Consider the following 21,838-nt stretch of genomic DNA (forward strand, 5'->3'; position numbering starts at 1 on the left):
CAACACATGCTTTTTCAGTACTTTCCCTAAGATTCATGATCATCGTCGGATTCTATTTTTTCTTTTGTTATCTCAAATACAGCAGCAAATCACCCCCATATTTTAAGCTTTAAATTCAACAACTGCGTTCACTTCCAACAACTACAAATATTTAATTCCTTATTAGTGTACAAGTCATTCCAGTAGACTTAGTTTAGTACAGGAATAAATAGAATAAATTACAACTAATTCAAACAAAGCAAATGAAAATGTAATTCAAGGGTCATTTGAAAATCTGTGGGAGCGAATGTGACTCAGTGGTTGAGAACTGGCTTCCCACATACAGGGTCTTGGGCTCAAATCCCAGCCCTGGTACCTCAAAAAAAAAAAAAAAAAAAATCTGTAAACAACTTACATGTATACCTAGTAGCACTAGGAATGTAAAACACAATTTATTATTGGAAAAATAACTGAGTTACAGCCATAGAAATTCTTTTACAAGATTATTAGTATGTATTTTTCCTTGTAGGCAAACATTTATAACATATACTTGGTTTCTACCTCCTACAAGATTAAGGAGAAAAGTGAATATTACTGCATTTATCCCAAACATAACACTGACTGTGCCACAGGTAGCCTGGTTCCAAACACTCGATTCTACAGATAGGTCATATTGAATATACGATTACATGAACAGTTTTAAGAAAGGCACATACTTCCACACACGTATGTTAAACACACAAATATGAGTTCCATAAATAATAAAAAAATACCAGCAAAAATGGTTAAATCATAACATTTCCCAATTTTCTAATGCTTATAAGTGTTTTCAATATAGGTTATTTGACCAATTAGTTTGGTAATAGTTTTAAACTAGCAAATGACTACCCTCTAGAGGATTGAAATTAAACTATAACAGTGCATAAACTTCCTATAGCAGGTAACTTGAAAAATCTAAAAAGTGATTCCAATTATTCTAATTAACATTTGAAGTACTAAAAGGATCAATGACTCAAAAAACACTTTGAAAGTACTCATTGTTTCTTTATCATTTTCTCAAAAACTATTCACATAAATATAAGATCCAGAATGCTTAAGAATATGTCTTCAATACTGGCTTATCTCTAGGGTGCTTTGTGATCAGAAGACACAGTCTTATGCTTTTTAAATTGAATAGTAAAAACTGTTCCAGCCTTGCCATCTTTCTAAAGAGAGCTTCAAATCAGAATCCCAACCAATCTGATTTAACAGCAGGTCGGCCAGCTGAGTCAGGTAAGGCTACATGCAAAAACTGTAGATGCGAAGGACAAAAAGGCGCCTGACATGTTGAGATCAGCCACAGCAAGAAATACCAGAAAAAGGTACCAGGGTAAGAAACAGGCTTGGCTGGCTGGAGGAGCCCAGGGAGCTGGTCAGGGGGGCGGGAGGGGAGGATGCCGGGCTCTGCCAGCCACGGCGAGCAGGCTGCATTTTATTTTAAGTTCACTGTTTCACCGTGGAAGAATAAAGGGCCAGAGTGGCGCTATGGAGGCTGAAACGTGGTCCAGGAGAGAAATGGTAGGGGCCTGACTAGGGAGGTCACAGCTTGTTTAACTTTCAGGAGGCCAGGTGAGCTTCTGGAGGAGCAACAGGTGTGCCAAGAAAAAAAAGCCCCTCAGCCCCTGAGTCCCAGGTAATAGTGAGCTGTCCACCTCTGCATGTCAGTAACAGTCCTCATGGTCTACCTTGTACCGAGCCTGTTTTATAATATAACTATTCACATTGAAATAATTTTAGACTTACAAAAATGTTGAAAAAATAATACAGAGTTCCTGTATACCTAGGTTCCCCTAATGGTAATATCTTGTATAACCCAACTAAGACACTAACACTACACAATACGATTTACTAAACTACACCCTGCTCTCACCCGCTTTCCCACTTATCCCTCTTTCCTGCACCAGAGACCAGCCCAGGGACTCCACTGCATCTAGCCATCATCTGCTTGGTCTCTTCCAAGGGGATAGTTCCTTGGTTTTCCTTGTCTTTGCCAACCTTCACACTTTCCGAGAACACTAGCCAGTTATTCTGTAGAATGTCCCTTAATTTGGATTTTTCTGATCTTTACTCGTATTAGATCAAGGCCTGCATTTATGGCAAGAATACTGCAGAGATGATATACTCTTCTTGGTGTTATCTATGGGGGCACATGATGGTAGATGTCTTATTACTAGTGACGTTAACCTTGATTGCTTGGCTAAGGTGGTGTTTGCAGGTGGTATCCATTGTAAAGTTACTATTTTTCCCTTTGTTATTAATACATTCTTGAAGGAGATACTTTGAGACTGCCCAATAATTTTAACTTTAACTCCTTAAACTTTCAACAACTAATTTTAGCTTCTTTTTTTTTTTAATTTATTTTTTATTTCTCTCAAATAGCGTATATTCACACCCCTTCATGGCACGGCACTCCTTGTGCGCATCAGCACTGCGCATGGGCCAGCTCCACACGGGTCAAGGGGGCCCGGGGTTTGAGCCGCGGACCTCCCATGTGGTAGGTGGACGCCCTAACCACTGGGCCAAGTTCACTTCCAAGTTTAGCTTCTATTAATATTAGCAGAGCTCGCCTGCAAGGATTTGCACTGTGGTAGTCTAACGGTGGTTTTTTCATTTCCTTCATTTCTTTTACTTTTATTAATTGGAATTCTCCTATAAAAAGAATTTGTCCTATTGCTTTCATTTAATTCTTTATATCATTAAGAACTCATGGATATTCATTTTATTCTATGAGTCACTCCAGTACTACTTTTTTTTTTTAAAGGATATTGTTTTTACACTTTTTAAAAAATTTCTCTTCCCTTCCCCACCCCTCCCCCTTGGTCTGTTCTCTGTGTCCATTCGCTGTGTGTTCTTCTGTGTTGCATGGATTCTTGTCAGTGGCACCCAAAATCTGTGTCTCATTTTGTTGCGTCATCTTGCTGCATCAGCTCTCCGTGTGTGCGGCATCATTCCTGGGCAGGCTGCACTTTTTTCGCACGGGGCAGCTCTCCTTTCGGGGCATATTCCTTGCGCGTGGGGCTTCCCTATGCGGGGACACCACTGCATGGCAGGGCACTCCTTGCGTGCATTAGCGCTGCACATGGTCCTGCTCCACACGGGTCAGGAGGCCCTGGGTTTGAACCCTGGACCTCCCATGTGGCAGGCAGACGCTCTGTTAGGCCATATCCACTTCCCACTACTGATATTTTATTGCTTAAGTGGTCCCAGCTTTGGCCACAGGCAGCCCTCTGAGGTGGGCGCCTGGCCTCTGACCAGACCCTGCCCTCCTGAGGACCCCACTGTCTGGCTCATCCTGTGTTTTCCTTCCCCGCGCCTGGAAGCAAGCACTTCTCCTGGCACCCTGGTTCCTTTCACTGGAGAATGGTATTTAGAAACCAGTACTGGATGCTGGGAGTGCTCATTGCTACTGCAGTGTCAACGCTTCCAGGTCCTCTCAGTGGGGAGAGCTTGAAAATACATCAGTGATTGCCAGGGTTTCACTAAATGGAGAAGTGCAAGGGAATTTTGGGGGTGATGGAACTGTTCTGAATCATCATTGTGCATTTATTAAAACCCATAGAACTTAAAAAGAATGAATTTTAGAGTATGTAAATTAACAATAACAAAATCAATTCTGGGTGGAGGGCACCCAGAATGCAAACTCTAACAAATGATTTTACTGGTATTATAAACAAATAACATAAGCACGCTGAAGTAGGTAGAGAAAAAAAGAATCTAAATTTTGGAAAACAGGATTTTTACTGGACACTGAAAGGCTAAAAATGAAGAGCATTAGAGCTATACACAAACACTGAGCTCTAGTTAGTAAACTTGTTTCTCAGCGGTATGGGCTAGCAATCCTACAACTACCTTACGTGTACACCAGGGTCTCACAAATAAGCACATACACTGTATACAACAAGGAAAGGGATTTTTTGTGGCTGGAGAAGGAAATTACAAATAGGGAAGGGATAGACAGTCCCTGGGGTGCTGAACTGGAGCTGGTGTCAGTATGAACTTCTGGCTAAAAAGACACATGCATGTACTCTTAGACCTGCTCTGGGTGCCTCATGTTAATTAACTCATTGAATCCTCACACCAACATTCTGAGACAAGCAATGCTATTATCCCTGTTCTACAGATTAAAAAAACTGGGTGCATAAGCGACTGCTTTGGGCTGCAGAGCTAGTGGCAGAATTGAATCCTCAGCCCTTGAATTCCAGAGCCCACGGTCTTATTGAGTAAGCCAACTGCCTCTTAGAAAGTGAAGACAGTAAGTCTAAGCAGGAACCCCTCGCTCCCCCAAACAACATTACAGAGGTGGAAGCAGAGGAAGCACAAGTTGGAAGGCTCAGGCAGCCTCATGTGATGGGACCTAATCTCATAAATAGGTTTCAGAAGTTTGGCCTTTGAGGAAAGAATTATAAAGCTGTTAAGAACCAAAACATGGAAGTGATGGTTGCTGTGAAATCCCTGCAGGGCACATGACTTGCGAGTCAAAGAAAATTTCCTCCTTATAGTTACAACCCCTCCTCTCGCGCTGGCCATCAAAGCAATCATAAGCTACACATGGACTACTACGCTGCATCCACTAAGGAACAAGAACATCTACCACATAAGTATCTAAATCGATTCAAATAACAACCACCACCTGTAATGAACTCTTACTATGAGCCAAGTACTTCTCCAAACTTTTCATGGACTAAACTCATTTATTTCTTAAAACAACCCCATGAGGTAAGTAGTAGTTTCTCTCTCTATTTGTGAAATGGAAAACTGAGGCCAAGAGAAGTCAGAAAAGCTCCCTGAGGGCCCACAGCTAGGCAGACTGAGGCCAGGATGAGCTGCCACTAGACCACTCTCCTGCCACGGGTAAGAAACACAGCTCTCAGGTGCGCATATCTGACTAGTCATATAAAAATCCACAGCGCATATTAATAATGCACACCACAAAATATAGGCACAAGCACTGTACAGATGTTATGACATTCGCTTTAAACCCACACATTTTAAGAGTTGACTAAGTATTGCATCCAATGTGTTTAAAATAAAAAGCCTCTGCATTCCCCATTCCATAAATCTATTTTAGATATCTTGATGCCTTGTAAAGATTTCTAAGACCAATAATTGAAAGTGATAATTCTCAGATTTGTATTTGTTGCAAACTAAATCTCACTGAGAGCAATTTTTCTGCCAAGTAACCTGTCATTATTTGCAGATTTTGTGTGTGTGGGTGTATGTCTGTGGGCTGCAGATATTTAAAGGGATTTAAAAAAGCAGATCAAAGGAAGTTATAAAATTCTTTTTAGCCTCATTTTCTCTTTGGATTTAATGTCAGGCAAAAAAAAACGTAACACTGTAAAAGTAAAATAAAATTATTAAAAAAATACTTTCTTCAGAATACATACACAAAATTCACACATGCCATAATTATTTGAGCAACTTAGCTGGAAGTTACAGATGTTTCAGAACCGTCACCACATGCCAACGCATTCGACAAATACCTCATGTCCTGGGTAAGAGAGACCCTGAGCGTTGGCAACATGACTCCTGAGTCAGATTTTCTTCTTTCTGGTCCGAGAGCAACTGTGTAGGAAAACACCAGCAAAGTATTAGAAAAACAACACAGATTAAAAAAGGAAGAACATCGCATGGTCTCGCTGATAAGAACTGAGCACGACGCGTGAACTCCTGGAGTTCCTCTGAAGAGCCCGGTCACTGGCAGGCAGAGGTGGGCTGGGAAGGGGAGCAAGGCTGAAGGCCGCGGGACGTGGCTGCAGCTGGAGGGTCGGGCAGGGAGGAGGACTGCGGTTAATAGTAAAATACAAGAATGTTCCTCTATTACAAGGTGCTAAGGACACGGTGAGGGGAGCAGGTGTAGCTTAGTGGCTGAGTGCCGCTTCACATGTAAGAGATGCCGGGTTCAATCCCCAGTACCTCCTTTACATAAAAAGACCAGTGACATGTGGGGAGACGACTGTAACTTATGGACTGTAGTTAACAGCAATACTGTAATATTTTAGCAGCAAAGGCAAAGAAGGTACTCCATCACCCCTAAAGGCGACAACGGGGTGATAAGGGGGTGTAAGAGTACAGGGCTCGTCCCCCTGGAGTAGAGAAGACGCTCTGAAATCGAGTGATGACAGCACAGCTCTGCGGTGAAACCGAGGGCGGCGGAGCGTGCACCTGGGTGGCCCATGCCCGGCGGGGCCCGCCCAGCACACGACCCTGAGGTGAGCGATGACCGCGGACAGCAGGAGACAGAGCTTCTCTCGGGAGCCGTCACAAACGAGCAAACTAACCCAGGGGGTCAGTGACAGGATGGGGTGGGGCAGCCCCAGACATGAGCTCCGCCCACAGACAGCGGGGCAGGCGAGGGCGTCCTCCGTCCCTCGTAACAGACGTGTCACAACAACGCGGGGGGGCGGGGGGGGGGGCGATGGACGGGACTCCTGTGCGGCGAGCACGGCTGATGTGAACTCACAACTTAAAAAAATCTACATGGTTTACAGTCTATAAATACTTCAAAATTACCTGATGAGAACAAATTTTAAAGAACAGAAAAGCTCAAATTCTTTTCCCAAAATGTTGCTACTTTATCAATACACTAAACCAGCTATTTTTTTCTCTTGTTAATATGGGGCTGCATTTAGAAATTTTAAATTAATCATAAAAGCAACTCAGCAGATAATGCAAGGGGTGCAAGCTATGGCCATAGGAGCCAGGCATTTTCTAAAATTATTCAACCTAATATAGACAAGAACCGAGCGCTCTGGATAATTTCATAAAGTAGCATTTAAAAACTATGCTATTATGAATCATCTCTGTGCTCGTCAATCGCAATCGCACTATTCCACTGTACTCTGGAAGACTGTTTGAAGAATCTAAGGGGAGCAGATGTGGCTCAAGTGGTTGAGCACCTGCTTCCCACATGGGAGGTCCCTGGTTTGGTCCTGATGCCTCCGAAAAACAAACAACAAGCAAACAAAGGAAAAAACCAACTCAGGGAGCCGATGTGGCTCAGTGTTGAGCACCGGCCTCCCACATAACGAGGTCCTGGCTTCAATCCCTGGCCCAGTACCTAAAAACAAACAAACAAACAAAAACAAAATCTTAGGAGTTTGGACTTTATGTCAGTTAAGTTTCTACTTGAAAGCTCAGCATCTACTCTTCAGTATGTACATTATGCCAAGTAAGTAATCTTACAATATCCACAAGTTATGCTTCTAGGAAACCTAAATAGTTAACATGTACAGAAGAAGGAAAGATTATTCTTATATAGCAATGGCTAAACAATAAATTATTGGCTAACACTGGAGTAGAAACTCTACCTTTAAATGAGAGACTATGCCCTTTATTTCCATTTTTTTTCATGAATAAAAGACCAAATGGGAACATCACAATTAAATATAGTGATATGATTAGCATTTAGAGTGTGTTTCTTGCTGGTTATTTTCTCACTTTTGGGCACACTGAACTTTGGGGGCTGGGACACAATACTGGAACACAAAAATACACATGAAGATGGCTCGGAGGCCAGGCCGGCCCTGGCAGGCGTGAGCGGGCACTACCGCGGTGGTCGGCGGGGAGGGGAGGCCAGGCCAGCCGAAGGTGCTCCCCGGGCCTCTGACACCAGGGGCACGACAGGAGGGCCGCGGCACCCGCGGGAGAGGGTTTTCCCGTGCGTTATCAAAGAGCACTTCTTGTCGAGGGCAGACGGAAACGTGGCTCTTCGCTCCAGGTGATTAGAAAGCCGGCCACGTGGATGGAGAGAGACAGAACAGGGGACAGGGCAACTGTGAGGTGCGGACAGGAGAGGGGCCCCGGCAGCAGGCTGGTGGGAGGGCACGCTGCACAAGAAGGAAGCTGCCTCTGGACTGCGAGACTCAGTCAGAGAGGCGTGTGGCCCCCAGCAGGGGCAGGAAGAGAGTCCAGAGGCAGGGACGCTCCCTGGGGACTGCTTGGGACTTGAGAGGCAGAGGCTAAGGTTCGGGGTGAATACTGCCGCAGCCCCTGAACCCCATACGCCAGTCACACTTCACTGCTCATAGCTTGTTTGTTTCTTTTGAGGTACCTGGGCCGGGGACTGAACCTGGAACCTCTTATGTGGGAAGCTGGCGTTCAACCACTGAGCCGCATTGGCTTCCCTGAGTTAGTTTTTTCTGCTTGTTTTTTTTTTTTTAGGAGGCACCGGGAACCAAACCCGGGACCTCCCATGTGGGAGGCGGGTGCTCAACTGCTTGAGCCACACCCACTTCCCCTCAATGCTTCTTAAACGTGGGCGGTACTTCTGTGCATGTCTCTGTGCCTTTGTTAAAGCCTTAGCGCACTCTTGAATGCCTCTGCATCTTCCTTGTTTAAAGCCTCTTACAACCTTAGGTTACAGGCAGTAAAGCTTAACGGCTAAAAGCAGGAGCTTTTTTGAACCCTACAGAGAATTTAACAGCTCTCTGACTTGGGGAGAATGAGTGAACCTCTCTATAGACTGTTTCCTCGTCTATAAATCGGGGAAAGAACAGTACATACCTTATTTTAATATAGGAAAGTATGTGGAATAGCGCCCAGCACAAAGTAAGTTCTCCTTCTTCCTCCAGCTCTTCCCACTGCCCCCACCCCTTTTTAGGAGGTACTGGGGATTGAACCCAGGAGCCTGTACATATGAAGCAGGCACTCAACCATGGAGCCACACACACTCCCCCAAGGCAAGTTCTCGATGAGCAAAAAAAACCAAAGTGAAATGAAACGAAACTCAGCTTCACTTCTGCCTCCTGAACCATGTCCCCCAGGGCGCACTGCCGCGGGGCCCAGTCCCTCCCTCCGTCAGCTCACAGACCTGAGCCCTGCCCTACGACCCCCCTCGCTGCAGCACTTCCGGTTTCCTCTTCAACTGTGTGTCTTCTGAGCACCAGGTCTGATCCTGCTCTCGGCACACCAGAGGGCCTAGCACCCTGGCACCGCTCTCCTGCAGGAAGGCGCAGCAAACGCCCTTCGAGGAAGATGAGGCCCTGAGGTCAGGGGGAGAGCCTCAAGTGCCAAGTTGGGACTTACTCCTGGGCGCGGAGCAGGGTCTTGGAGAGAAACAACATGCCCCTGACTGCCTTTGGGTGGGATAACTGGAGCGGGAGTGCAGTGGTGTAGAGACGTGAGAGGAGAGAAAATGGAGATGTGCTCAGAGGTGCTCCGGAGGCAGCTGTGTGTGCACGGGGTCAGCGACAGGCAGCCAGTGCCAACGGAGGAGAAAGACATCGTGGCGGAGACCGCAGGAGCGACAGACTGACCGGGGTAGTGAGCGAACAAGATGATGCTGCATTAACATGTTTGCACATACATTACCTCATCTCATAACTACCTTTCCTTTGAATGTTTTTCTTTTTTTTTTTTACTGGATACATATAAAATTTTTTTAAAATCATACAATATGTTACACAATATATTTGGTTCGTAGTAACTCAGTAATACTGTTTTTGTCCTTTTGTGTCTGGCTCGCTATGAACATCAGTGTGCAGATGTCTGTTTGTGTCACTGCTCTCAGTTCTTAAGGGTATTTACACAGTAGTGGTATTGCAGGGTCACGTGGCAAATCTATATTCAACTTCTTTAGTTGAATGGTACAGTGGCTGTACCATTCTGCATTTGCACCAACAGAGAATAAGTGTTGCATCTCTCCACATCCTCTCCAACACTTGTAGTTCTCTGTCTCTTTAATAGCAGCCATTCTGATAGGTGGGAAATGATATCTCATCGTAGTTTTGATTTGCATTTCCCTAATCATTAGTGATGTTGAGCATTTCTTCATGTGTTCATTTGTATTTCTTCTTTGGACAAATGTCTATTCAAGTCTTTTGCTCATTTTTTAATTGGGTCATTTGTCTTTTTATTGTTGAGTTGTAACATCTCTTTACATATCCTGGATATTAAACCCTTATCAGATATGTGATTTCCAAATATTTTCTCCCATTGAGTTTGCTGCCTTTTCACCCCTGACAAAGTCCTGTGACATGGAAAAGTGTTGAATTTTGAGGAGGTCTCGTTTATCTATTTTTTCCTTTTGTTCCTCGTGCTTTGGCATAAGTTCTAAGAATTCACCACCTAGTACAAGGTCTTAAAGATGTTTTTCTACATTTTCTTCTAGTAGTTTTATGGTCCTGGCTTTTATATTTAGATTTTTGAACCATTTTGAGTTGATTCTTGTTTACAGAGTGAGATAGGGGTCCTCTTTCATTCTTTTGGTTATACATATCCAGTTGTCCCTTTTATTGAAGAAACTGTTTTGTCTCCTTAACATTAAATTAGTAGGTCTGTCAAAACACAGTTCGCTATAGAGGTGAGGGTTTATTTCTGGATTCTCAATTCTATTCCACTGATTGAGGTATCTATCTTTATGCCAGTACCATGCTGTTTTGACCACTGTAGCTTTGTAATATATTTCCAGGTCAGGCAAATTCCTCCCACATCACTCTTCGTTTTTCGAATGCTTGTGGCTATTGGGGTGCACTTTCCCTTCAATATGACTTTCGTAATTGCCTTTTCTAATTCTGTAAAGTAAGCTGTTGGGATTTTGATTGGTATTGCATTGAATCCATAAATCAGTTTGGGTAAGATTGACATCTTCATGATATTTATTCTTCCAGTCCATGAACATGGAATGTCTTTCCATTTATTTAGGTCTTTTAAAACTTACTTTAGCATTGTTTTATACTTTTCTGCATATAGGTCCTATACTTCTTTGGTTAAATTAATTCCTAGGTACTTTAATCTTTTTGTTGCTATTGAAAATGGAATTTTCCCCTGATTTCCTCCTCAGATTGTTCAGTACTAGTATATAAAATCATTACTGATTTTTTGCATGTTATCTTCTGTCCTGCCACCTTGTTGAACTCATTTATTAGCTCAAGTAGCTTTGTCGTGCATAGTTTAGAATTCAGTAAGTACAGGGTCATGTCTTCTGCAAACAATGAGAGTTATACTTCCTCTTTTCCTATGTGGATGCCTTTTTTTTTCTCGTCTATTACCCTAGCTAGAACTTCTAGTACAATACTGAAACACAGTGGTGACAGTGGGCATCCTTGTCTTGTTCCCTACCTAAAGGGAACACTTTCAACCTCTCTCCATTGAAGATGACGTTGGCTGTGGGTCTTCATAATGCCTTTTATCATATTGAGGAATTTTCCTTCTTTTCCTATCTTTTGAAGTGTTTTTATCAAAAAAGGATGCTGGATTTTATCAAATTCCTTTTCTGCATCAATTGAGATTATCACGTGGTTTTCTCATTCAATTTGTGAATGTGTTGTATTACATTAATTGATTTTCTTAAGTTGAACCATTCTTGCATACCAGGAAAATATCCCACTTGGTTGTGATGTATAAGTATTTAGATTTGTTGTTGGATTCAATCTGAAAGTATTTTGTTGAGAATTTTTGCATCTATGTTCATAAGAGAGAATGATCTATAATTTCCTGTTCTTGTCATATTTTTATCTGGCTTTGGTAATAGGGTGATGTTGGCCACATAAAATGGGTTGGGTAATTTTCCCTCCTCTTTCAATTTTTTGGAAGAGTTTAAACAGAATTGGTGTTAATTCTTTTTGAAATGCTTGGTAGAAGTCACCTGTGAAGTCATCTGGTCCTGGACTTTTCTTTGCTGGGAGATTTCTGATGATGAATTCAATCTATTTAAATGTGATTCGTTTAAGTTCTTGTAATTCTTGGAGCGTCAGGTTAGATTGTTTGTGATTGTTTGACGCATTTCTAGCGTCAGGTTAGATTGTTTGCCCATTTCATCTAGGTGTCTAGTTTGTTGGCACACAGTTTCTCACAGTATCCTCTTATGATTCTTTTCATTTCTGTGGGGTCAGCTGTAACTTCCCCCCTTTCATTTCTGATGGTATTTATTTGCATCTTCTCTCTTTTTTCTTTGTTAGTCTACCTAGGGGTTTGTCTATTTTACTGATCTTTTCAAGGAATCAGCTTTTGGTTTTGTTGATTTCTCTATTTTTTGTTGTTGTTGTTCTTAATTTCACTTATTTCTGCTCTAATCTTTATTATTCTTTCCTTCTGCTTGCTTTGGGATTGGTTTGCTGTTCTTCTTCTAGTTTCTCTAGTTGTTCAGTTAAATCTTTGAGGTTACCTCTTCTTTTTTAATTTAGGCATCCAGGGCTATGAATTTCCCTCTCAAGACTGCATTTGCTGTGTCCCATAAGTTTTGATAAGTTGTGTTCTCATTTTCACTTGTCTCAATATATTTACTGATTTCACTTGCAATTTCTTCTTTGACCCACTGATTATTTAGGAGTTTGTTGTTCAGTTTCCTCACATTTGCAAATTTGCTTTTTGCTTGTCTATTTTTGATTTCCAGTTTCATTCCATTATGACTGAAGATGGTGCTTTGTATAATTTCAATGTTTTTATATTTACTGAGAACTACATTGTGCCCTGATGTGGTCTATCCTGGAGAGAGATCCACGGGCACTTGAGAATAATGTATAACCTGTTGAATTTGGGTGCACTGTTCTGTATATGTCTAACTCAGTTATCACATTAAGTTCTCTGTTTCCTTGTTGATCTTCTGTCTAGTTGTTCTATCTAATGATCTGAGTGAGGTGTTGAAGTCTCCAAAGACTGTTGCAGAGATGTCTATTTCTCCCTTCAGCTTTGCCAGTGTCTGTCTCATGTATTCTGGGGCACCCTGATTAGGTACATAGATATTTATGACTGTTATACCTTCCTGGTGGCCTGTCCCTTTCATTAATATATAATGGCCTTCTGTATCTCTTATAACTTTTTTGCATTGAAAGTGTGTTTTCTCTGATATTAGTATAGTAGTCCTGCTCTTTTCTGGTTACTGTTCATGTGGAGAATCTTTTTCCAACCTTTCATTATTAGCCATTTTGTATTCTTGGGTCTAAAGTGAGTTTCTTGAAAGCAGCATATGGATGTCTCATGTTTTTTTATCCATTCTGTCAGCCTGTATCTTTTGACTGGAGTGTTTAATCCATTCACATTCAATGATATTACTGTAAATGCACTATTTACTTCCACCATTTTCTTCTTTGGTTTTCATGTCATATCTTATTTTTTGCCTGTCTTTTTACTCTTTTGGTTATTTTTTTCTGTTGTTCCTTCCTCTATACTCTCCTCCAAGCCTTTCTCCTGTTTTTCTCTTTCAGGTTCTCAGGAATCTTTTAATATTTCCTATAAAGGTGGATTCTTTTTTGCATATCTCTTAGTTTCTATTTGTTTGTGAATATTTTATAATCACCTTCACATCTGAAGGACAATTTTGCTGGATAAAGAATTCTTGGCAGGCAGTTTTTCTCTTTCAGTATCCTAATTATATCATACTACTGTCTTCTTGCCTCTATGTTTTCTGATGAGAAATCTGTGCTAAGGCTTACTGGACATCCCTTGTATGTGAAGGCTTGCTTCTCCCTTGCTGCTCTCAGAATTTTCTCTTTATCTTTGACATTTGACATTCTGATGTATCGTAGATTAGGTCTATTTGGATTTATTCTGATTGGGGTACAGTGTGCTTCTTGGACATGTAATTTTATTTCTTTCATGGGAGTTGGGAAATTTTCAGCTATTATTTCCTCAAATACTCTTTCTGCCCCTTTTTTCCCTTCTGTTCTCCTTCTGGAACTCCCATGACATGTATGTTGTTGCATCTCATATTGTCATTCAACTTCCTGAGCGCCTGCTCAACTTTCCCATTCTTTTCTCTCTTCAATGTCGGCTCTTCTGTCTTCAGCATCACTTATTCTTTCTTCTATCATTTTGAGTCTGCTGATGCATGCCTCTAATGTGTTTTTTTTTTAAAGATTTATTTATTTTTATTGATTTCACTCCCCTCCCCCAGTTGTCTGCTGTGTCCACTCGCTGTGTGTTCTTCTGTGACCGCTTCTATCCTTATCAGTGGCACCGGGAATCTGTTTCTTTTTGTTGTTGTTGTTGCGTCATCCTGCTGTGTCTCCATGTGGGCGGCGCCATTCCTGGGCAGGCTGCACTTTCTTTTGCGCTGGGCAGCTCTCCTTACAGGACGCACTCCTTGTGCGTGGGGCTCCCCTATGCGGGAGACACCCCTATGTGGCACGGCACTCCTTGCGCGCATCAGCACTGCGCATGAGCCAGCTCCACATGGGTCAAGGAGGCCCAGGGTTTGAACCGCAGACCTCCCATGGCCAAGTCTGCTTCCCTCTAATGTGGTTTTTTTTTATTTAAGATTTTTATTTTTATTTTTTTATTTCTCTCCCGTTTCTCCCCCCCGCCAGTTGTCTGTTGTCAGCGGCACGGGAAGCTGTGTTTCTTTTTGTTGTGTCATCTTGTTGTGTCAGCTCTCCACGTGTGTGGTGCCATTCTTGGGCAGGCTGCACTTTCTTTTGCTCTGGGTGGCTCTCCTTATGGGGAGCACTCCTTGCGCGTGGGGCTCCCCTATGTGAGGACACCCCTGCGTGGCGTGGCACTCCTTGCGCGCATCAGCAATGCGCGTGGGCCAGCTCCACACGGGTCAAAGAGGCCCAGGGTTTGAACCGCGGACCTCCCATGTGGTAGACAGAGGCCCTAACCACTGGGCCAAGTCCTCTTCCCTCTAATGTGTTTTTTTTTTTTTTTTTAAAGATTTATTTTTATTTATTTAATTCCCCTCCCCTCCCCCGGTTGTCTGTTTTCTGTGTCTTTTTGCTGCGTCTTGTTTCTTAGTCCGCTTCTGTTGTCATCAGCGGCACGGGAAGTGTGGGCGGCGCCATTCCTCGGCAGGCTGCTCCCTCCTTCGCGCTGGGCGGCTCTCCTTATGGGTGCACTCCTTGCGCGTGGGGCTCCCCTACGCGGGGGACACCCCTGTGTGGCACGGCACTCCTTGCGCGCATCAGCACTGTGCATGGGCCAGCTCCACACGGGTCAAGGAGGCCCGGGGCTTGAACCGCAGACCTCCCATGTGGTAGACGGACGCCCTAACCACTGGGCCAAAGTCCGTTTCCCTCTAATGTGTTTTTGATCTTGCCTATTGTGTCTTTCGTTCCCATGGGCTGTGTTACATTTCTGTTCAGGGTTTCAAATTCTTCTTTGTGCTTGTTCAATTTTTTTTTTTTTTTATATCGTTTATCTCTGTAATTATTTTGTAGTTCAACTCATTAATTTGATTTTGAAAATTTGTGCACATCTCACTGATTAGTTCTTTCAAATTCTGCATCTCTTCTGGGGCTTGGATATATTCATTTTCTTGGGCCATCTCTTCTGTTTTCTTAGTATGGCTTGTAATTTTTTGCTGATGTTCTAGGCATCTGATTAGGATGTAGTCTGCTCAGATTTCAATTTCTTTCTCTTTTGTGGGGATTTAGTGGCAGGAGGTCATGTGTGACCACTGCACTTTGATTCTTGGCTCACCCTGGATTGTTAGGATCGTCCTGCTGGGTGCTCAAAACTGGGCACTGGACCCAGCAAATTGTAGACTTGCTCCTGGGGGTTTGGGGAGAGAGGCTATAGAGACCGTAAAAAGGCCCTCCTGCTTATTTTTAATCTTCTTGCATGCATTTCCTTGGTCTTCCCGAAGATGGGGCTCGTTGGCAGCTCTGAGTTCAATGCCTGGTGGGTGTATCTGATGCAACACAGACCAGATCAACGTGATAGAGCTTCCTGTCTGGAGCGTAGGAGCCTTGCAGTTCAAACTTTCATTGAGACAGTTCTCCAGCCTTCTCTAAGGGGCTCCTCCCTTCCCTGCCTAGGAAATATTTCCACTCCTCTGAGTCCTCAACAATCAGTCCTGGTTAGTAGAGGAGAACTGGGAGGTTCCTGTATCTTTAGACCCTTGCCGGATCCCAAGGCAAACCATGGCACAGCCCTACTTGGCCTAGAAGGGCTCCTAGGACGCTGCAGACCAAATCTGTGGGTCACAAGCTGAGTCAGCTCGGTTGTGCCCCTCTCTCTCTCCTCTCCTGGGGTGGTGGATCCCTGGAGTCCCCTTAGTCTACAGCCGCAGGCCCAGAAGCCCAAGAATTCTGAAGTGTCTGGGAGGATGCTGACTGCAGCAGCTGCTGGTTTCCGCTCACAGTTCTGTTGTCACGACTTCCCTCCTCTGTCCCTCTCTCCTCTGGGTGGTGTCCAGGCACCGCCTGGTGTTCTAAGCCCTAGAAGATCTCTTTCTAGGCTGTTTCAGCCTGTCCTCCAGTTATTTTTCTGGAGGAGAAGAGAGTCACCTGTCTTTCTAGTGTGCCATCATCCCGGAAGTTCTCCTGAATGTTTTTCTAATCTTAGCTTTGCGACTGAAGAACCTGAGGCTTAGAGCAGTAAAGAGCACTGTCCACTCTCACACCCTTATTATAAAGGGCAGGGTCATCATATCCAGTGGGCTTTCCACCCCACTTCAGAGGACCTTCTGGTTGATGGAGAGGATGATGCCGCTGTGTAAGCCAATGACAACGGAGAAAGTCTGACAGCAACAGGAGGAAAGTTTGCTTTAGGATGTGCTAAGTTTGGGGTTCCCATGGGCCATAAAAGATGGATGTCCAGGAAACAGGGCTAGAGAAAGAGATTGGGGAACAGTTTACTAATGTGATAGTTGCCTAGTGGCATGGAATTAGGCAAGAGTAGTTTATTAGTGACTTCAGAGGGGAGAGTTTAGAAGTCTGTGGGCAGATAGCAGTTTAAGGGTTAAGAATTTGTTTGTTTTGAGGTATCAGGACTGGGGAATGAACCTGGGACCTCATATGTGGGAAGCCGGTGCTCAACCACTCGAGCCATATCCACTCCCCAAGGGTTTTATTCAGAGATCTAAAATCTAAAGCATTTCTGTGATGCCTATTCCAGCAAAAAGGGAAAATGATATATTATTTCAATGTATACTTCCATTCCTATTTCTTACCTGAATACCTTCTAATGTAATATGCCACTTTCTTCTTCAGTATAGATTCATGGGATGAATATTTAGCCACAGGAATCCCGTGTCCCTCTGCCTGAGTCAGTGCTACTGCAGGACAGCAGGTCCACAGAGGCAGAGACTGTGCACACTATTTTTATAGGCTCTCGTAGAGTCTATATGCAGATATTTAAGAACAGAAAAACTCTTATAAGATAATGCACCTGAAGAATAACTCGAAATTCTTGGCCTATCCAGAATAACCATTTAAAAGCAGTATCTACCTTCCACTCCCTTCTACTCCACAACCCCTGCTCCCATCCATTTGATGTGAAAATCCATTTACAGCTTAACAGAATCTTGTCTGAAGGTGCAAGGATTAAGAACAAACCTATATCCAAGCTGGTCAACATATTTCAAGGTAGAAACTTTTGGGTGATATGTTGAGATCAGTCCTCTTTCTAGGACTAAACAGCATTTTAAAAAAATCTGTATTGTGACAACATATACACAACATAAAACTTCCTACTTAACCACTTTCAGGTGTACAACGCAGTGGAGTTATTACTTTCCCAGTGTTGTGCCACCATCACCACCAGCCAATTCCAAAACGAAAGCTTTTCACCACCCAAACAGAAACCGCACCGAGAGCATCTCCTCCCCCTCCACCCACTCCTGGAGACCTGTCATCTACCTCGTCTTATGAATGTGCGTATTCTAGACATTTCATACAAGTGAGGTCATACAGTATTTGCCCTTCTGTGTAGGACTAACCGCCTTCTGAGATCTTTGCTTTGAAAGAGGACTTGAAACTGTTCGGTGCAGTGACCACCAGGTCAAAGCTAAGGCAGCCTCCCCTCCCGTGGCCCCTGAGACAGACCCTGGTCCTTTCCCCTGCAGCCCTAAAGTGGTGGCTGCTGCCTCCTGCTCCGTGCTGCCCGAGGTGGCCGTAAGGGCCACCACGCTGCCGCCTCGCCCGCTCGGCGCTGGCAAGGGCAGGGCTCCGCACCCTTGTGCCTCCGAGGCCTCTGGAAGCTGAGCCACTGACAAGCCAAACAGCGTGCTGTGGGGAAACACCTCCGAAGTCAGTGAGCTGCTGTTCATGTAATCAGAACTCGACACGGCTGCTCAGGATTACCTGCTCCGTTTTAGCATGTTATCCCCTCACGCAAGTTCTACCCTCTCCCACTGTCCTGGGCTGGACCGCCATGCGTGTTAGGGCTCTTTGCACTAGACCTGCCCCTTCAAAACTCACGCGGTTCATCTTAGGACTGGCTGGGGCTGGTAAACCGCTTAACTGATGCTGACTCTTCACTGCCAGCCCTCCAGCACCACTTGACGGCGCAGCACAAGCAGGGGCCGCGGGAGGCGCTGGACGTTTTATTTCTCAGTCTGCACCTCGGAGCTTCACGATCCCCCCACGACTGACTGAAGGCCGCTGTGAACAGCTGGTCGCTGGTCTCCACCTCCACCCGTGTGACCGCCAGGCCACCGAGGTGCTGGCGCTGCCCACAGCTGCTCCACCAACAGCTGGACACTCTCCAGGGCCTTGTCTGGCAAATGCGTCCACTTCCCTCACTTAACCTGGCCTGGCTTTCTAACATTTCATCCTACAAAGGACCGTTTCTTCCTGAGAATGTATCTTTTCTAATTAGGGTAAGCTGTCTTGGACATGTTCTTATGGGTAGGAATTGCGACATTTTCAGTGGACACAAGGAAACTGATAAAAGACATTTTCAGGATATGAACTAATAATGCATTTTCACTCTTTAAATAGAAAAAGGGGCAGAGAGGAAACTGGTTTGAAACTGATCTGAATCTAACTAATACAACCTGGGAAGCCAGGACCAGGCATTCTGCTAAGGAGGGTCCAGGGCAGTGTGCGAGCACGAGCTCGCACTCCCAGCCACCTCCTTCAGTACACCTGCTAAAAGGAAGGCGGCTTCCAGCAGGACACCCACACCTTGGGGAGTGCTGCCCTCCAGGGCGGGGGGAATGGCGAGCTGGGCACATGGGCACTGCCTCCACCATACCTGCAAGGCTTTCAGAAGCTGCTGGTTAGTTCACTGTTTAAAAAATAGTAATTTTATACATTTCTGAATGTCTGAAATAATCCATAATTTTAAAAATGGTTCTTAAATTGCTGACTCAGTATAAAATACTTCATCAGTTTTCCATTGTTACGTCTACTTTTTGTGGAAATGACGGTTATTTTACATAAAGAAAAGCAAGCTTCTTGTTATGAAAAATACACAGAAGGTATAACATTTAGCTCAAAGAACCCTACATAACTCTAGCTGAAGAATCACGATACTTGTAATATGTGGTATCTTCTTGTAAATTGAAGAAATCAGTCTCCTCTAGATCTTTACAGACATATATATGTTTCCCCGAAAGATTATTATTACTATTATTACTTTTCAGAGATACCAGGGATCGAGCCTGGGACCTCATACATGGAAGCAGGTGCTCAGCCGCGAGCTCCGTCTGCTCCGCTGAAAGAGCACTAAGGGTGGTCGGGACGTTCTCCTCCCCTGCACTGGTGAGGGCGCGCACCCCGGGGGCTTTCACACACCCCGTCTCCGCGGAGCACCAGGCAGCCGAGCACCGCTGGCTGGCTCCCTCTGCCTTGCAGATGAGGGAGCGAAAGCTCGGGAAGGTTAAGGGGCTCTTCCCAGGTCTCACAGCTGGAGGGAACACTGCTCCCTCTACCTGCAGCTTTCACTTGAGAGGAAGCGAGAGGAGGCCACACAGCACTGTCTCCTCGGTGCTGCCAGGGCCACGGCAATATCCAAGGAGCTCTCACCTGGAGACTCTGCCAGACACTCTTGCTTCTCTTCACTGTCCTGATACTGAATTAAATGTGACCACAAAGCCGACTTCCCCTGGAAGAACAAGTCACAAAAACATGCTCATTTTTCAAGAAATAATCAAAAATATTTTCTCATCACACCACTCACAGTAAAATGATCTCTAAAATGGCCGCGTGGGGCCTGAGCCCACCCGCTCCTAGACGCGGGGCAGCATGCGCATCTTGCTCCCTGCGTCATGTGCATTCCGTGCGTTAGGAGGGAAGGCAGGCTACCGCCTGGGAAGCGGAGGGGAGGGGAGGGTGCACAAAGCACAAAGCCAGAAGTGCAGAAGACTCCTGACTGGCTCAGCTGTTACTGAGTTGTACATAATCAGCACTTGTCTACGCTGGCTGCATTAGCAAATGTGGAATTAAGAGGCTCCAAAAGCACAGAAGGTATTTGTGTATTTGTGTATATCTATATGCAAAATACGTTAGATATATGGAATGCCAATGAAAGAAGAAATATGGGGCAAGAGGAGAAACAGAAGAGGGCAAGAAAGAAACATGCACATAACAGAAAAAAATCACTAAGAGATTGGAGGGACAAAGCAAAGCATTTGCATTTTCCACCTTCAATTACTAGGTAACTTAAAATGGCAAGAACTTTAATTCTGACTAATAGATTTTTCCCTGGACAGTAATGAAAGCAGATATTTAACAGAATCTGTAGGAAACATGGTCTCTGCAACGAATGTGGCGTTTTTAACTTTTCCTGTTTACCAGGAAAGAGCTCCAAACCATCTCCTGGTCATGGGTGATGTTTAATTTTTCTGGAATTAAAATTTCTGCAGCACATTTTTATCCTCCTGTGACAAAAAAATACCCCCTTTAAATTTTACACCATGTTTTCCATTCCCTCCTTCTCCCTTGTCACGGCTCGTGGCAGGGCCCCTGGGCCTCCGAGAGCGCTACCTGCTTGACCTGCAGGCCGTGGCTCCATATCCTCTCCAGTAAGTCGCAGAGGCTGGCGATCAAGGTGTTCTCCTCCAAGCCGGTGAGGCTCGCTTCTCCATGGCCCAGCTCCACGGCCTCGCGGCCCATCTTCTCCACCAACATGCGTTTTGTCTGAAAACACCACATGTGGTCTGAGTGTTACCTCAGCATTGAAACCGATGAGGCAGCCTCAGTTCTCTTCATTATACTCCTAATAGTGTCGTAATCTCTGTGGTCAACTAACTGGAGTAACATTAACTTACTTTTAATATTTTGTTAGAGAAATAGAGGGCCACTAAATAGAGAGTAAGATGCTTACAAAGCACGCCACGTTGAAAGGCGTTCTGAACAGCAGCACTTAGATTTCTACCCTTGGTAACTTTAGGACCACACCAGACGCAGAAAACGCGCCGTCGGAGCTGGAACTCCATCCTGCCACTGAACGCCAGCCTCCCACTGCCCCCAGCACGGTAACATACTGAAGGTATCTGGGCTTCGTTTTGACTGTACTTAAACACCACAATACAAGCAGAATACATTTTCCAATTTGTGAGTGAGCCAGGCCTCATTTTTTCCTTTCTCCTCTCCTCCCTCTTTTCTTCAGGAACATGCAGCAGAAAATGGAAATCAGTTTCAATTAAGCTAATTTGCATCACTTTTAGCAGCTCTTAAAAAATGTAAGATGAAAGAGAACCTAGTGCCTTTAGACAGGGACCTTCTGTTTGACTCACCACTGCACGCTGAAGCTGAAAACTGTGTATTTACTGAATATGCAGAGGAGGTACTCAAGAAATGACTGTCCAATGGAGTAACAGAACTGCTGGCTCAGATGACGTCTTGAGGTGTTTGTATTGCTACCTCCAAGGACACAGCTACCTGAAGTGCATTATCCACAACCTACCCCACGCTGGAGTCTTCCTCCTTACTGCATACATACACACGTGTGGCACAGACAGGGGTGCACACGGGTGACACGCACACGCACAAACGTGCTGCCCTTTCACATAACACGACATCATACCTGACACAACCTTACGCCTGGCTTAGCATCTACCCATGTTGGAGAGGAGATTAATGACTGAAAAGCAAGAAAACGGAACAGAGCTCCCACGTCACTGACTCTGGGGGCAATGGGGGCTTGCGGAGGTCCGAGACCCGGGGCTGGGCCACCATCATTCTCTTCTGGGGAAGCTGCAGGCTCACATGGG

At 44.5% G+C, this 21,838-nt stretch overlaps 1 protein-coding gene across 4 annotated transcripts in view; it reads right to left on the minus strand.

The window, feature by feature from the left end:
- DENND5B (DENN domain containing 5B) overlaps positions 1-21,838 on the minus strand; it is a 205,063-nt gene that overhangs the window by 43,444 nt on the left and 139,781 nt on the right. For all 4 annotated transcript variants that reach the window (XM_058283016.2, XM_058283014.2, XM_058283015.2 and 1 more), the window contains 3 exons: positions 20,610-20,762; positions 19,650-19,728; positions 5,502-5,583 (listed from right to left, as the gene is read on the minus strand). In XM_058283016.2, the coding sequence (XP_058138999.1) occupies positions 5,502-5,583; positions 19,650-19,728; positions 20,610-20,762 (314 nt within the window). The remainder of the gene's footprint in view (positions 1-5,501; positions 5,584-19,649; positions 19,729-20,609; positions 20,763-21,838) is intronic.

The sequence above is a fragment of the Dasypus novemcinctus genome, chromosome 20 (genome assembly GCF_030445035.2).
Source record: "Dasypus novemcinctus isolate mDasNov1 chromosome 20, mDasNov1.1.hap2, whole genome shotgun sequence".
In the NCBI taxonomy this organism is placed as follows: Eukaryota; Metazoa; Chordata; class Mammalia; order Cingulata; family Dasypodidae; genus Dasypus; species Dasypus novemcinctus.